This window comes from Mytilus trossulus, chromosome 9 (genome assembly GCF_036588685.1).
Source record: "Mytilus trossulus isolate FHL-02 chromosome 9, PNRI_Mtr1.1.1.hap1, whole genome shotgun sequence".
Taxonomy (NCBI): domain Eukaryota; kingdom Metazoa; phylum Mollusca; class Bivalvia; order Mytilida; family Mytilidae; genus Mytilus; species Mytilus trossulus.
In genome coordinates this window covers 43,958,289-43,975,473 of record NC_086381.1, presented here as the reverse complement: position 1 = coordinate 43,975,473, position 17,185 = coordinate 43,958,289, and the positions used below count along the sequence as shown (strand labels likewise).

Genomic DNA, 17,185 nt, shown 5'->3' with positions numbered 1-17,185 from the left:
TTTACTAGAGGTGGGGTGAGGGGTGGGGGTCAAGATTACTGGGGTCCCCTCATAGATACCTGACATATAATGCTCAATGCATAATAGACGTTTAATAAGTCTCTGCTTATGCCCCTTTTCAAATCCTCGATCGATCCGCATCTGCGAATCAATTTGCATATTTTTTTACGATAGCACTGCATAAGAATAATATCGATCACTCCATAATCAAAAAGTACAATTTGGAATAAAACATTTATGGAACTCCAAAACTGATTATGATAACAGTAATCATATCATTAAAGAAAGAGGTGTATCATGAAGCAAAGCTTAATGCTATAACTAAATTTGACTTTACTACTCTGACAATTTGTTATATCACAAAGATAAATTTATATACTACAAGTGTGGACACAGATCAGTGTGGATAGTATGTTTGGGTTTTTAACAGTGTTTTGTATGATAAAAGAAGTTCTTTGTTATCCCCATTGGTTTCTATATTATTAACTATGTTGCATAATATGACAACCAACCTGAGCATTAGCAGAGATGTTTATTTTATATTTAGTTTTTTTATGTACAAGACGGGCATAAAAGAGCTCGAGACACTATTTGCATCAGTTACCAAATGATTACGTCAGATAGAGAATGTTCCACATTCTTGATTTTGGATACATTTTGAAGCTAGTAGAAGAGGAACACATAACAAGTTAATTTTTTCATGATGTGATTTTTTTTTATATTGGAGATGGTATCTGAAAACATGCGAACATAAGTTTGAACGTAAAATTATTAGATAAATATTATTTATTATCTTAAGTTTAATTATTATGATATTAATAATGTTTCTAATTGGTAATCTCATTATTATTTCCTACTGGTGAAAGTTGAAGTAATCTTTAAACATTTAAAAAATTAAAAAGTTAACTTTCTTTACGCTTAGTCTTAGAACAGCTGTTAGGACACACCAGCTATGAAATTGTTGCATAGAAAGATGGAAAATGTACCTATTATTTTAGCAAAAAGTGAAAGATACCCAGGGGCGGGACCAGTCATTTTTAAAAGAGAGTTCTAAACATTTGTTCCAATTTAAAACCAATGATCGTAAAAAAAAGGGTGTTCAAAGCACAGAACCCTAACTGGATCCGCCACTGAATCCAAAGGATATTTATACTCATAAGTGTATGAAAAAATAACACACCATTGCGAAAAACGAATAAACGAGATTATTTTATGTAAAAAACTAGTTTTGAACATTTAAATAAGTACCTAAAGAACTGTACTTGCACTCTTATGCAATCTATTTGGCACACAGAATAATTGACAAAAAGTCTGCATCTTCATGGATAACATGACCATTTCAGTCAAAATATAATACGCTGTTCTTTATAGGTCACCAGACACTTCTATCAAAAGGATTTATTTTTAAAGAAACACAAAAGTCTAGAAGGCAGACAAAATGGCAGAAGTTACTACAACGACAGAGAACATTTGTAAAGGATACATTTTGAGGAAAATCTTTAGAGGTAAAAAAAAAAAGAAGTATCTTATATATATAATTAGAATGCTGAAATTAAGATTCATAATTGTTGTTTTATAAAAAGTGTTCTTTCTTATCTTATTGCTAAAGATTTTGAAAGTGCTAATTTAAATATAATTCATACATGTATTTTGACAATTGTAGTTCGGTCGGAATTGTTATTAGTGAATTAAAATTCATTATTTTAAGAATGCGTGCAATGTATCGGTTACTCTATGAAAAGGAATATATTATGAATTGTAGAGCAAGGGCCTGATATGTGATGTTGTACAATCATTTGTACATTTTATTTATACGGCGATCAGATCCGGCTGCTCCTTCATCCCTTGTACATCTCTCTGAAACATTTGCTTACTTTACAAGTTACAGTTCGTTTTTGATAAGGTTAATGTAAGATGTTGCAAGACTTTTACCATCTTGAGTTATGCCCATTTATAACCATAAAAAATGCTGGATGTTTCTGTTCTCTAACTTAAGTTTGCCTCAACCGAATGTTAAAATCACAAAACTGTCTTAACTACTTGAATCCTGTGCATGTATCTGAATGTGGACGTTGACACGTGCACATTTACGAGCAGGATCATTTGTAGCCCATAGACACATTTTTTTTTTGTATGAACTGCATCTTTTTATTTGATCTTTCAGATAGCTTTGGTTGAACGGAAAAATGGAAACATGTATTAGGGAATATTACATTTACAAAGATGATTGATCGAAACGTTAAGAAGAGTTTGAAGATGAATAACTCCAACTACAGATCTGCATGTCACTAAAAGATCAGATTACTAAACGAATTATAACGAAGCTTCAAGTTGTCTCTCAGTTTGTCTGTAATAAATAAGATCGTTGAAATTTTCTTTTAAATTATTTGAATTTTGAATCATGTAATACTTTTAAGATTATTTTTATATAGAACAAAATTCATATTGAATGTAGAATAAATTTATTCTGTGCATCAGCCTCACCATACAGATATACTTTACTTCAAAATAAATTTATTTTATATTTTATTATAATCTGAAATCGCATTGAAACTAGAATTAACTTATTCTGTCACAGCCTCACCATACAGATTACTTTACTTCAAAATAAATTTATTTTATATTTTATTATAATCCGAAATCGCATTCAAATAGAATAAATTTATTCTGTGTCACAGCCTCACCATACAAATAACTTTACGTCAAAATAAATTTATTTTATATTTTATTATAATCCGAAATCGCATTCAAATAGAATTAATTTATTCTGTGTCACAGCCTAACCATACAGATAACTTCACTTCAAAATAAATTTATTTTATATTTTATTATAATCCAAAATCACATTGAATGTAGAATAAATGTATTGTGTGTCTCAGCCTCACCATACAGATTATTGGACTTTCAAAATAAATTTATTTTAAATATTGTTATAATAATAAATGACATTGAATGTAGAATAAATTTATTCTATGATTTTCTCGAACTCATAATAGATATTATGACTCTATATAATAAATTTATTTTATAAATGATCATATACAGAAAGCACCATACATTTAGAATAAATTTATTCTATGTTGAATCCTTTACAGAGAGTTGACTAAAAATGGACAGCTAAGTGTAGATTTCAGTATAAATTTATTTTGAAATGTAACAAATAAATACTAATATAACAGAATTGTCTTTGTTTTCATGATTTTTTCTCTAATACATGGGTTATAGAATAAATTTATTACGTTCTGGTCCGAATTTGGCCTCTAATTGCACTTGTCAGAATTAAGAGTGAAAAAAGAGGAAAATTGGTTTTTTCCTTTTTTATTCTGCTTTCAGTTCTATGAACCATTCAACCTAAGCTTTTCAATTTTAATATGTTGATACTGATGACAAAATGGTGGTCAAATTTGATATCGACAATTTTCACTTTCACTGTTCATACGTTATGGTTCTTGTGATATTGGCAGGACACAAATTAATGTAAATAAATCCGGTTTGCTGTCGTTGTGACAGCCTCTTGTTTGAAATCAGAGATGCTTTTGAATACTTTTCTCAAGTAAATACTGTATGTGTTTTTGTTACAGGATAGAATGGGAAGCCTATGATGATCACAGTGGATTAGAGACTGTTTACTGGAAATTGTATGATAACTATGGGACTTTTGTAGAACACGGCCATGAAGATATCATAGCGCAAGGGGATACTGATGTAAGTGTGAAAAACAAGATCATAAATTACTGTATAAATACTTTTTACATTTATACTTGTCTGTAAATGTACATATACATAAAGATTTTATCAGAATTTCAGATGTATACATATGTACATGTACATGGAGGCGTTCATTCTTTTTCTATTTTTCTTTAACTAACTTTTACCCCAATATTTGAATAATGTACTTAGATCTCATTTGAATATTGTTTGCATGCATGTTAAATGGTTTATTTTGACTGAATTACACATTTTGCTTTAATTGAATTTACTCTTTTAGTGATCAATTGAAGGTCTACTCTTATCCCAATCATGAAATCATTTGAAAAAAAAAGAAGCATAGAAACATTTTTTATTACGAAATTAAGTTTTCAATTTTTATCAAAATTTCAAGAGTTGACCGGGTGTATTTTGAGTTGACCAGCTGTATTTTGAGTTAACCAACATCAAAATATTCTATTTTTAGGACCTACCAGAATGTCAAACCAAATATCTATCTTACCCAAGAGGATCTAATTGTTACTGTACACCATTTGTGGGTTGTTTTCATCGTCACTTCCAAGTGAAACCAGAAATCAAATTACATGGTGGATTGACAGCTGGTCTTGACAGAGGAAATCATGACTCAGATTACTACATTGAAATTGCAGTGAAAAATAAAGCTCTTGTGCAAACAATCTTAACAAAAAAGGTGGGTTTAGTCACATGCATTGTAATTTTATGCTATTTCAGCAAAAGTGTTTGAAAAATGAAATGGATTAAGTGAAAGGCTATTTGCTAAACTATATGAAATTTCTAGAAGTATCACATGTAACTGTTTGTGTTTGTACTAACACCTGTCAAATCTAGTGAAGAAACTCTTTACACAGGTTTTACTATATAAGTACTGTGGATTCGATAATTTTTGTGGGTACCAATTTTTGTGGATTATGGGAAGCTTACATGCTCGTGGATATTTAATTTCATGGTTACAACAAAGTATGTATACTAGCCTATAGGAAATTTGTTAATCATTGAGTATGAAATTTCGTGGTTAATATGTTCCCACAAAAATCCTTAAAAAATTGGTATTGAACTAATAATAATGAATCCACAGTATTGGTTTTATTTGATAATCATGACACTGGTTATTTTGGAAACTTAGCCGAAGCTGACATTACACATAAGAACTTCATGTTACTTCACAGCTAAGTGATATGATTACTTAAATCTCTAGAGTTCAGCTTAATAAGAATGTGCTTATGGAAATGTTATAGTTCTTATTTATAGACTCTTTAAAATGATGATGCCGTAAATTGTGTATTCTCCATTTCAGATAACTGTTGACACAAGTCCACCACATCAAGGTGTGGTCCATGATGGATTACCAGGAAACCCAGAAATAGATTACCAACAAGGAATGGACCTAAATGCTTACTGGGACCAGTTCTTTGACAGAGAGAGTGGGGTGTTTTTCTACCAGTATTTAGTTGATACAAGCTGTGCTGATAAAAGTGCCTTTAGTCTTGATGCGAATAATAATACAGATGTAGGTTGACTCTTTTTATAGGACAAATATTTAGTGACAAAATTATTTTCCTTAGCCTCAAAATTTAGATATGGAAATAGTTAAATTCCTGAAATCTGAGTAAATGTCTTAAGGTGGCTCGGGACTATTTGACTGTGCATAATTTGACGCATGAATTACAAAAGTATTTGTCGTAAATTTGAATTATTTTTTTTTAATATTTTGATTAATTAGAAATGTTAAATCATTATAGTTATGTAACTAATAGAATATTTTCGTTATTATCGGTATTTTTTGAAGGGTCAAAATGACAATTCACCCATTTTCACCATTTTCCGGCCAAAATTTGGGTTTTAATGCAAAATATTTTTTTACCTTATCGGTGACCTATGTTTTTTATTGGCTCATTCTTTGAAGCTATATTTCAGCTTTTCATATTACAGTTTTGGACCAATTATCATAGAACTTTTTTTTTATATTCTGAAAAAAAATATGTCAACACCTCTATTTTCCCTATCATTTCATTGATAGTGGTCCCTTTTACATACCTGTTTAAAAGTAAAATTTTGAGCTTAAATGGTCCGTGACCCCCTATTTTTTTTGACCAATTTGATTCATTTTCTTTAAAGAATGAAATAACAAAAAATACAGCACTTTTGATAGAAACTTCGAATACGCCCAGGCCACCGTAAGGTCTTTGTCTTTTTATAATTCAACTGTATACCAAACATAAGTTTAATGTCTTCAGCTATGTATTCCTCCTTCCTCCTTAGATCATTCGTAAGGTGTTATATTACCTGATGTTTAAGAAGGGGAAAATACTGTATCACCACAGAAGAAATTGCTTTACTGTTCAAAATAATCTATATCAAACATACATGTATTAAGTATGTCAGTTATTTAACTGTAAAATGAGAAGAAATAAAGATTATTTATATAAGATAAGGTAAGTGGTAGATTGAAGTTGAAAATACTACAGAGAAAATCCTTGATGCAAAGGCTTTTCAGTCTGTGATTTAAGTTTTGAACAAACTAGGTTTCATTATAGAGACATGATTGATTATAGTTTACACTGGGTGGTTAAAGTAATGAATAATGTAATTTCTTTTCAGTTTGTGGAGACCTACAACACCTTTGGTAGCCACACAGTCACTGGAGATGGAACCTATTATTTTACTGTTGTGGCCTATAACCGTGCCCTGGACCCTTCAGACCCAGTGTGTTCTGACGGTGTTACTATAGACAGTTCTGTACCAGGAGTAAAAGAGGTGATTGTCAACGATGCAGTGATTTCTGGGGGCCTAGTCACAGATGTCAGTCAGACGAATTACTATGTCCTTGGGTCAGATCGTGTACGGAGGTTGATTAAAAATCATACTGCTGACTGTGTGTAAGTATTTACAATATATATCAAATTCATCCCTACAATTAGCCATTTTATTCTATAAAAATAAAGGCATTTGAATACTTCAGTACTACAAGATTTGTTATATGAATTGTCCTGATGATGCCCAGTAATTATGATATTTTCTTCTATAGTTATATAGTAATATTAAGTTTGTGTATCAGACATTCATACTGTCCTGTCATGTATAACAGTGTCCATCTGTTTTGATTTTCAATACACCTTATTGCTATTAGCCTACTCGGCTGGCTGACCTGGCCACTTGACCTTTTGACGCATACAACAATCATTTTTCCATTGTGGCGTCAAATATTTTGTTTTATGACGTCATAATTTTTTCTGGAACCTTTGTGATATCCAATAATGGCGGACAAATAGCAATAAGGTGTATTAATACTTAAGGCTTGCAACAAGAATATAATTTAATTTGAATGGTTTATGAGATCTCTTTAAAATGCAGGTTAAGCTTAAGCATTGAATGTTGTATATAATTAATGTTTTTTTTTTTTTATGATTGATAGGAGTAAAGCCACTGCATTGAGTGATATTGACCTTTACCCTCAAAAGAGATTTGACAACAATGACAGCTTGATAGAAGTAGATGGCAATGTATTCTGCAGTAATACATCAAGTGCACCTAGCAATATTGGTCTGAGTTTATCTAAAGCGTCTCTGGTATGTATTCAAGTGATCTAGAATTATAGGTCTGAGTTTATCTAAAGCGTCTCTGGTATGTATTCAAGTGATCTAGAATTATAGGTCTAAGTTTGTCTAAAGCGTCTCTGGTATGTAATCAAGCGTTCTAGCAGAATAGGTCTAAGTTTTTCTATAGCCTCTCTTGTATGTATGCAAGTGCAACCACCCATATTGGTCTAATTTGGACTTTTTTTTCCTGTAATGTAGTTAGGGACATCTAGCAGTAAGAGTTTAGGTTTGCCTTAAACTTCTGTGGTATGTAATTAAGTGCACCCACATTACTAACTATAACTGAAAAAAAATATATCTGTAATGAAATTGCTTTGAAATGTTATGTTCATCATTTCATCAACCAAATGTTAACATGCTCATACTGTTTTTCCCTCCTTGCCGAATATATAAGGCCTATTAAGGTGGTATGCAACACCTCCACTAAAATTAATTTGGCTCGTTTCATTTTCATAAAATTTTGACAAAGTATTGACTTTGACCCTTTCACAAAAATATAAAAATTTCAACAATTTTAACCAGTCGTTTGATCAGAACAGTTACACTGGTTATATAGCACTTTGACAAACACTAATTTTGAACATTAAAAAGCTTAATATTCCCTCAACAAGGCAACGTAATTAAAACGTTGAGCTGATTTTACAGAGTTATCTCCCTGTAGTGTTAGGTACTTTAAGTGCCATTTTCCTTCCTCTTTTATAATTATAACAAAAGATGGTTTGTATTTTCTACAGATCAAAGTCTTCCCATTTCCCCATCTCTGACAGTAAATGTTATGTTTTTGTGTTACAGATGGAAATGTCATGGGAGCCTTTAGATATACCAGCCAAAATATTTGATTATGAAGTTGGTTTCTCCTCGACAGCAGGAAGTGCAGCCCCTGATATTATGGCGTTTGAGTCAACAAAACAACATGCTCATATGAGGATAACCCATGCAAATGTACCTGATGCCACGGAAATCTACATCATTATAAAAACTATCAGTAAATCTAACGTAGAAGGACTGACAGTAAGTTTTGATTGTATTTCCTAGAAAACAACCTCTTAACAAACAGTGAATGTAGACCAAGTTCTTGATGGACACAGCCAGTCATACTGTGTGTCCAAAAAATGGGTACAAAATGTTCACCAAGGCATTCTTTGGAAAAAAATGAGTTTGTATTTTATGGCCAGCATAGCATATCAACACTGAACTACACATGAAAATAAACATACCTATAAACAATTTAAAAAACACAAAAACATTGCTTGTACGTATGCAATTTAAAGTTCAAACTGGTATTTACTGGTTTTCAATTTCATGTCTTTTCAACAATTTCTTTTATAATTGTTAATTGCTAAGTTTTAATGTTTTCAGTGTTTATTTAACTTCATGTCTATTTTTATTTTGCTGTATATATGTATGATGGGAAAGTAAAAATCCATATTTTTCAGTGTTAAATGTTTTTTCAGACACTGGGACCATGTTTTATGGATACAACTCCACCAGATTTTACTGGTTCTATAACTGTATCCCTGTCTGGAGAATATCTGGAAGCCTCCTGGGCATTAAATGCCTTTTCAGATAGTGAAGAATTGTTTGATATGGATTACCAGTTTGCTATAGGTATAAAGTTAATATATAAACAGATTGATAGTCTTTTTATGGCCCTACAACAAAGTTGTTGGGCCATATAGTTTTCCCCTTGTCCATCATTTCGTCATTTTGTCATACCTCGATCGATCAGCAAACCATAACAAGGAGTTTATTTTTCTGAAAGCCTTCATATATAAGCCTGAGTTTTGGTATGTGAGTTAACAATGATGAGATACAGATCAAGTTTAGGTTTCAATCTTCTCCGTTAATTTTGGCCTAAATTACGGGGATTGGAATTTGATAAATTGTTGAAAATCACAGTTATACAGACTTTTTTTTTAGAAAAGCTTTCAGATATTGGGCTGAGTTTTAGTTTGTGAGTTACACATGATGAGTTACAGATCAAGTGTAAGTTTCGTTCCACATCGCTATTTTGGGCCAAACTTACGGGCTTTGGACTTTGATAAACTGTTGAAAATCAGTTATATGGACTATTTTTCTAAAAGCCTTTCATTGAACATACCCCTCAGATTTATGCCTTTTTTCAGGTGAAAAATTACTTGTTACAGTTTCTTTACTTGGGTATGAACTAATATAAAAAAAAAAATCAAATCAAGTATAAAACTTCCAAGTGTTTAATTGACATGAATAGGCACATTTGCAATGCTTTTGTTAAGATTTTTTTCAGTTTAACAATGATTTTAATATGATTTGTAGGTCAGACACCATATGGAACAGAGATACAAAACTTTAAACCTGTAGAGGGAAGTGCAACCTGTGTGTTGACCTCATCCCCAACTTGTACAGCTGTCAATATAACAGATCTTGAATGGAATATTCATGGACATCATACATATTATATATCCATTAAAGTGACCAATACAGCTGGACTGGTCAACATTCAGACATCCACTCCATACATTCATGACGTCCAGTTACCTGCAGAAGGACTTGTTCTTGATATTGACACTGAGGTACTGTATATATGTATTTTATATTTCAACTTGTCACATTATGACATTTCTGTACAATTAATTATTTTCTATAAACAACACAACCAATGCTTTCAACCTTTTAATTTGTTGCTACTAAAGATGATATGGTGGTAAGGTTCAATATTGGGGACATGCATTGTTGTCTTTTCTATGGTGGAGTTGTTGTCTCTTTGACACATTCCCCATTTCCATTCTCAATTTTATTTTATTGATGTCCAGGGGGTGTAGTCATTTAAAGATTTGAAATTGGCACTTTATGTCATTTCCATGCAATTACTTCAGTTTTAACCAATTGTGCTTAAATTTTAATATGCTGTAGCTGATGACAAAATGATGGTCATAATAATCTCATTCAGAAGTTCTTGTACAATGTAGATAAAACATTAGACACAGAATTTGGCAGATCAAACAAGCCTGAAAGCGCTTCTCAAAATACAGATTAATTTTGATTTGACATCCCATTCTTTGTTACCTGGTATGTGTAATTGAGTTCAAGGATAAAATGGAGTTTATGAAATATAAAAACATTTTGAGTTATATATAGTCTTTTTATAGGAACAAAGTGAAACTAAATAGTCTCTAATATTCATAAAATGATGTTATTCATGCATTAATTCATTTCTGTTTTATTTTTATATTTTGCAGTCTTTCTCAACAGATATTCCTTTGATGGTATGTATAAAAGCTGTATTTTACATATTATTTACAAATATTGTAAAGACATTTATTGTTTTATAGTTGTTTTTTACATAAAAAAAAGGAAATTACCATTATTATTTATTTATAAGTTTGTCACATGATTTAGAAAACTTTTATATTTGTTAGCTTGACTTTGCCAATGTACTATGAACTACCTACCATAATTATACCATATATTTTTTTATATGTAGTTTTGCCAATAACTTGTTTAAAAAAAAGTAAATTAACTAGTTCATTGTTTAAGGTGGTACCCAACACTTTCACTAAAATTAATTTGGCTCGTTTAATTTTCATAAAATTTTGTCAAAGTAAATACTTTAACAAAAATATAAAAATTAAAAAAATTTTGAACCAAACCTTTTGTCAGAAAAAATACTTTGGTTATATAGCAATTTGACAAACACCAATTTTGATCATTGAGAAGCTTAATATTCCTTTTACAACACAACGTAATTAAAATATTTAGCTGACTTTACAGAGTTATCTCCCTGTAGTGTTAGGTACCACCTTAACCAGGGATCAATCTGTTGTAAAGATTATGATAGAATAGCTTTAAATTCTTTTCCATCCTTTTTATCCAAATTATCTGACTGTTGTAAACAACTTATGTTTAGGACAAAGAAGATACAGATTTCCAAAAAGTCTCCAGTAGTATGGCTGCTCGCTGGTCAGGATTTGCTCATCCACATTTAGATGTAACCTACAGTATAAGTATTGGTACTTCAATGGGAGGAAGTGATGTTGTATCAATGAAGGATGTGGGTACCAGTCTAGCTCACCAGGAAACAGGACTGTCCCTGACACCTTATGAGGTAATATTATGTTTTAGTCAGTATAAGTATTGGTACTTCAATGGGAGGAAGTGATGTTGTATCAATGAAGGATGTGGGTACCAGTCTAGCTCACCAGGAAACAGGACTGTCCCTGACACCTTATGAGGTAATATTATGTTTTAGTCAGTATAAGAATTGGTACTACCATGGGAGGAAGGGATGTTGTATCTCTGAAAGATGTGGGTACCAGTCTAGCTCACCAGCAAACAGGACTTTCTCTGACACCTTATTAGGTAATATTATGTTTTAGTCAGTATAAGTATTGGTACTATAATGGGAGGAAGTGATGTTGTATCTCTGAAAGATGAGGGTACCAGTCTAGCTCACCTGGAAACAGGACTGTCCCTGACACCTTATCAGGTAGTATTATGTTTTAGTCAGTATAAGTATTGGTACTACAATGAAAGGTAGTGATGTTGTATCTCTGAAGGATGTAGGTACCAGTCTAGCTCACCAGGAAACAGGACTTGCTTTGACCTGTATTGATTATAGTATTATAACAGAAGCAAATGACATTATATCTTTAAAAGATATTGTTACCAGTCTAGCTGATAAGAAAACAGAATTGTCTCTGAAATAGTATGAGGCATTCCTACTAAAAAAATGTATCTACACAAATTTGAATAAAAGTTAAGCTCACAAGAAGCAAGCACTATCCCTGGTAATAATCTTGAATCGATTTCAGTATTCATATTATTTACAAAGAATTGCTTTTATCTATGAAGGATAACATGTAGCCCACCAGGAACCAGGAGTGTATCTCATCTTATAAATGATTTTAGTTCATTATTAAATGAACTTTCTTAGATAGGATTATTTGATCTTTCCTATTAAAAAATATTTAAATTTCTCTTATTTTGAAAAATTATAAAGAATTCTAATAATATGTAAGTGGCAAAAATTAAGCATTGCATTAGATGTAACCAAAAGTTATTTTAGAAACTTTCAACAAATTGGTTTGTAATTCCCCTTCACTCAGGTTGTCTTGAACCGTCAACAGTCAAAAAAATATAAAGTAAGGAATATGATTTTCAATGAGAACAACTGTCCACCAGGGTGTAGGGTGTGAATATTTCAAAGTAATTACAGGTCACCATACAGCCTTCCAACAATGAGAAACCCCTTACCCTAAAGTCAGCTATAAAAGACTGAACAATTTTAAAGGAGGTATTCACCTTTTTGAGTTTGTATGTTTTTGTATTTTTTAGACATATTACTTCACTGTAACAGCTGTAAGTTCTGCAGGTAACACAGCTGTATCTTCTGATGGTGTTACCATAGTAACAGAAAGCGATATCCTACCAGGAGTTGTTATCAGTGATGGAGTCCCTTGTAATATGACGGGTGAGTATTTTATTCTTGATAGCTGGCATATTAAGATCAAGAAAACTCTCTGTATATGAAGTTTACAAATAACAAGATGTTACTCACCTATAGACCAAACTATATATGTTTTTATGAATTAGTTACATAGGTGTACCAAAGGTCAATGGGCATAAATGACTATTTAAACTGTTATGTAATAAGACAAGCATTATGTGACATAGAAAATGTACAAGAAAGTGCACAAATGAAAAATTTGGCACTTTCTTGTATATATATATATATATATAGAGAGAGAGAGAGAGAGAGAACATCCTTGAAATAGAGATGACATCTTAAGCAGTAAACATCAATGAGATTCCAAACATTTTTTTGTCGAGCCTGCGACTTATGTTGCAGAAAGCTCGACATAGGGATAGTGATCCGGAAGTGGCTAAGGCGGAAGCATTAGCTCACTTCTTAAAAGCTTTATATTTTGAAAGGTGGAAGACCTTGCATGATGCTTCATATTTTGTATATGGATGCCTGAGAAGTTTCAGTCAGTCACATGTCCAATGTCCTTGACCTCATTTCATGGTTCAATGACTACTTGAAAAAAAGTAAAGATTTTTTGTAGTGTTAAATTCTCACTTTTAAGTAAAAGGATAACTATATTTTGTATGTGCGTAGCTTGCAAGGTCCTCATGCCCGTCAGACAGTTTTCACTTGACCTCAACCTCATATCATGGATCAGTGAACAAGGTTAAGTTTTGGTGGTCAAGTCCATATCTCAGACACTATAAGCAATAGTTCTACTATATTGGGTGTATGGAAGCACTGTAAGGTGTACATATCCAACTGGCAGGTGTCATCTGACCTTGACCTCATTTTCATGGTTCAGTGGTTATAGTTAAGTTTTTGTGTTTTGGTCTGTTTTTCTTATACTGTATGCAATAGGTCTACTATATTTGGTGTTTGGAATATTGTAAAGTGTACATGTCTAGCTGGCAAGTGTCATCTGACCTTGACCTCATTTTCATGGTTCATTTGTAAAAGTTAAGTTTTTGAGTTTTGGTCTTTTTATCTATATGCAATAGGTCAACTATATTTGATGTATGGAAATATTTCATGATCTACAATGTATATATCAGTGGTGCAGGTTTTATTTGACCTTAACCTCATTTTCACGGTTCATTGCTTAGTGTTAAAGGAGTAAGTTCGGTAAGGGCCATATTTGGCCCCAATTATAAAGTTCATATTTACAAGACAATAAATGTTTTAAGTTGCCTTAAAGACATGTTAGATAGTTGAACAGAACTGTTTTTGTCAAAGTTTTATTCTAACACGTTGATTTTTACATCCAAAAAAGGTCAAGATAAGGGATTTTGGTGAAAGTTGCAAAAATCAGCTAGATTTCACCGAAATAAAGGACCAGGAAACATAGAGCTTAAGATTCAAATAAGACATGTGAAATGTCTTTACAAACATTATTTTAAAAGATCTGTGTTGTCGACGAATGCGCTCTATGTTTCCTGTCCAATAATCTATGAAATTCACCCATTTTCATTGATTTTTTCGTGAAAAATCAGTATGAGTACAACTTGTGACGTCATAATGAAACGCAGAAACGTTAAATTTTCAACAAAATGGTTTATAGCCTAGCTAGTCAATGTATTAGGTATAATTTATCGTGATATTGGTCGATAAATCTAATTTTGAAATTTACGATAAAAAAGGGGGCCATTTTAGGACCTTATCGAACATACTCCTTTGTGTTATGGTCAATTTTTCTTTAACTATTAACAATAGGTCACCTACATTTTTTGTATGGTAGAATTGTTAGCTGTACATGCCTGTCTGGCATGGTTCATCTGACCTTGACCTCATTTTCATGATACATTGGTCAAAGTTTAGTTTTTTTGGGTTAATTTTAAGTTAATGTGACATTTGTAATAAAGCTTTATATCTAGGACTATCAACATAATATCAATGATTAGTAAAGAAGGCGTGACATTTGAGATGTGATCTAAGTGCTTACTTTCAATAGTAAAAATGAATGTTTTGTCTTTTGTAGATCTGACTGTGAACCATCATGAAGAGGTATGTCATTTAATATTGTTATATAGATCAACAACCAATAAGTTGGAGATTTAATATTTAGTTATTTCATTCCTGTGTAGGTCAGTCTTATACAACAACACACATTTAATTGTGCAAGTTCATTCAAGGATGACAAGAAATGTAAAAGTAAATATAAAATGAAGATGTGGCATGATTGCAAAAGAGACAACTCTCCACAAGAGACAAAATGACACAGAACTATAGGTCACTGTACGGCCTTCAACAATGAGCTAAGCCCATACCACAGCTATTAAAGGCTCCAAAATTTCAAATGTTAAACAATCTTTTAAAAAACTGACAGCCTTATTTATTTTAAAATAAAGAACGAAAATCAAATATGTAACACAGTAACAAACAACACAGAAATTAATGTTGATGTATGTCTTTTTCCACTTCAACACCTGAATAATTGCTTCCAATATAGAAATCCTATTTTTATGGTACTACTTGTTTAACAGGACAACAGAATAAATTGTGAAAATGAACCAGATGTCCAGTTATCACTGAATTCACTGAAGGCGTACTGGGCAGTACCAGACAATATAAAACCTTATACAACAGATGCCTTTATTGCTGTGGAACAAAGATCACCGGTTGGAAGTAAGTTCATTTATAGATTTAATTTCATGCAGTGATTTTGAACATTTATTTAAAATATTTTTATAATTTCTGTTTCTTTATAAGGAAAATAAACCTTTTTTTAAAGATGTTAAAAATTCATAGAAATAATAATCATATTTTACAACATTTTTACATTTATGACTTTTATCTTGATTGGTACCTTGAATTATTCCCTTTATTACCATGATTACAGAAATGCTAAGATATATATTGTCTGAAATGTATATCTTAGCATTTCTGTAATAAAGGGAATTGTCTGTATTGTCTGAAATATATATACTGAAAAAAATAAAAAAATATACTAGTTAAAAATATTGATAACAGTCATTGAAGATTGGTGAAAATTGTTATGTCAAGTTGTTTCAAATTTTGTTTCAAATAAAACAAAGTTATGGAAAGACTTGGTTTCAATTCAACTTGTGAAGTGATTCCTCTTTAGTTATATTTGATTATTCTTCTAACTGTATATACTCTTCACTTAGTATTTGATATTTAAACTCCATTTATCACCTTTTATTATTAATTTTAGACTTATGGACTATCTTTCGTGAGTATGCACATGTATCAACAGTTTTTGACATCAGCATAAACGATTTGGTACTCAGTCCAGGTATAAAGTATCGTTTATCACTGAAACTATGTGCCAGGACATTCTGTTTCTCTCCAGTCAGGACAGATGGTGTCATTGTAATGGCTAATCCTCCGGTCACAGGGGACATAATTGTGGAACATCAAAACACCACAGTAACTGGTGGGGCGGAGAAGGTTTGTACAAAGTTAAACAATTCTAAACATAAATTTTGATATTGAAATCTGATGCTTGATAGGAGAGTTCATTTATAAAAAAAATATTTGGCAATATTTTATTCTTGAATTAAAATTCCAGCAGGACAAAGTTTGTTTAGATTTACATGGAGAGTGCATATTCTCATTTTGTTTATGCAAATCAGGGATATAATAAAGATTCAATTTTTAAGTGTAAGTCAAATAAAGATTGAAATTTAAATTATTTTACTGCAGTTGATGATGAAATGTAATTTATTTGTACAGTTGATGATATCATTTGACAAGTTTTATGATCCTGACATTGAAGACACAACAGAGAAATATAGCGCCATCTGGAAATATGAATATGCAGTGACAGATAACTCTGTAAAAGGGAAGACATATTTTGCATGGACTAACTTAGATACCTTTACAACAAATGGAAATAGGGTGAGATATTTTATAACAGTTTTTTATCACAACATTCAATATATCCTTTCCATCATTATTTTTAAAAACCTACCAATGGAACATATTCTAAGATATTCAAGTCAAAAAATGATGTTACACCTTTTAATAAAATTGCATAACTTTTGCAAGGTGCAGGAATCTAACATCTGTTCTGAAAATATAAATGATGTCATTGTTAAAGTCATCTTTAAAACCTTGAGTTATCTCCCATTGTCCAGAATTGTAGTTGAATCAACTACAACCATTGCATTAGTTCATATACATTGCAATACTTAATACTACTTCCCACTGATAAATTAGGACAATCTTTACCTTTCAGTGCTAACAAGTACTTTGATAAGAATCAAGATTCTGTTAAATTATGCTGGATCAAAATCAAATACAGTTGAAGATCATTAATAAATAAACTAAAGTTTATAAGTAGTGCCAACACTCAGGTTCAAAACCTTTGGAAGTCCTTACAAGTCACAGTTGA

The 17,185-nt window shown here is 31.5% G+C and overlaps 1 protein-coding gene across 1 annotated transcript in view; it reads left to right on the top strand.

The window, feature by feature from the left end:
• LOC134684649 (uncharacterized) overlaps nt 1–17,185 on the top strand; it is a 76,127-nt gene that overhangs the window by 16,900 nt on the left and 42,042 nt on the right. Inside the window, exons 10-24 of the mRNA XM_063543954.1 lie at nt 3,582–3,705; nt 4,175–4,399; nt 5,024–5,236; nt 6,328–6,605; nt 7,142–7,295; nt 8,118–8,336; nt 8,780–8,933; nt 9,621–9,877; nt 10,544–10,570; nt 11,212–11,409; nt 12,639–12,774; nt 14,807–14,832; nt 15,312–15,453; nt 16,004–16,239; nt 16,525–16,689. Coding sequence (XP_063400024.1) covers nt 3,582–3,705; nt 4,175–4,399; nt 5,024–5,236; nt 6,328–6,605; nt 7,142–7,295; nt 8,118–8,336; nt 8,780–8,933; nt 9,621–9,877; nt 10,544–10,570; nt 11,212–11,409; nt 12,639–12,774; nt 14,807–14,832; nt 15,312–15,453; nt 16,004–16,239; nt 16,525–16,689 — 2,554 coding nt within the window. The remainder of the gene's footprint in view (nt 1–3,581; nt 3,706–4,174; nt 4,400–5,023; nt 5,237–6,327; nt 6,606–7,141; nt 7,296–8,117; nt 8,337–8,779; nt 8,934–9,620; nt 9,878–10,543; nt 10,571–11,211; nt 11,410–12,638; nt 12,775–14,806; nt 14,833–15,311; nt 15,454–16,003; nt 16,240–16,524; nt 16,690–17,185) is intronic.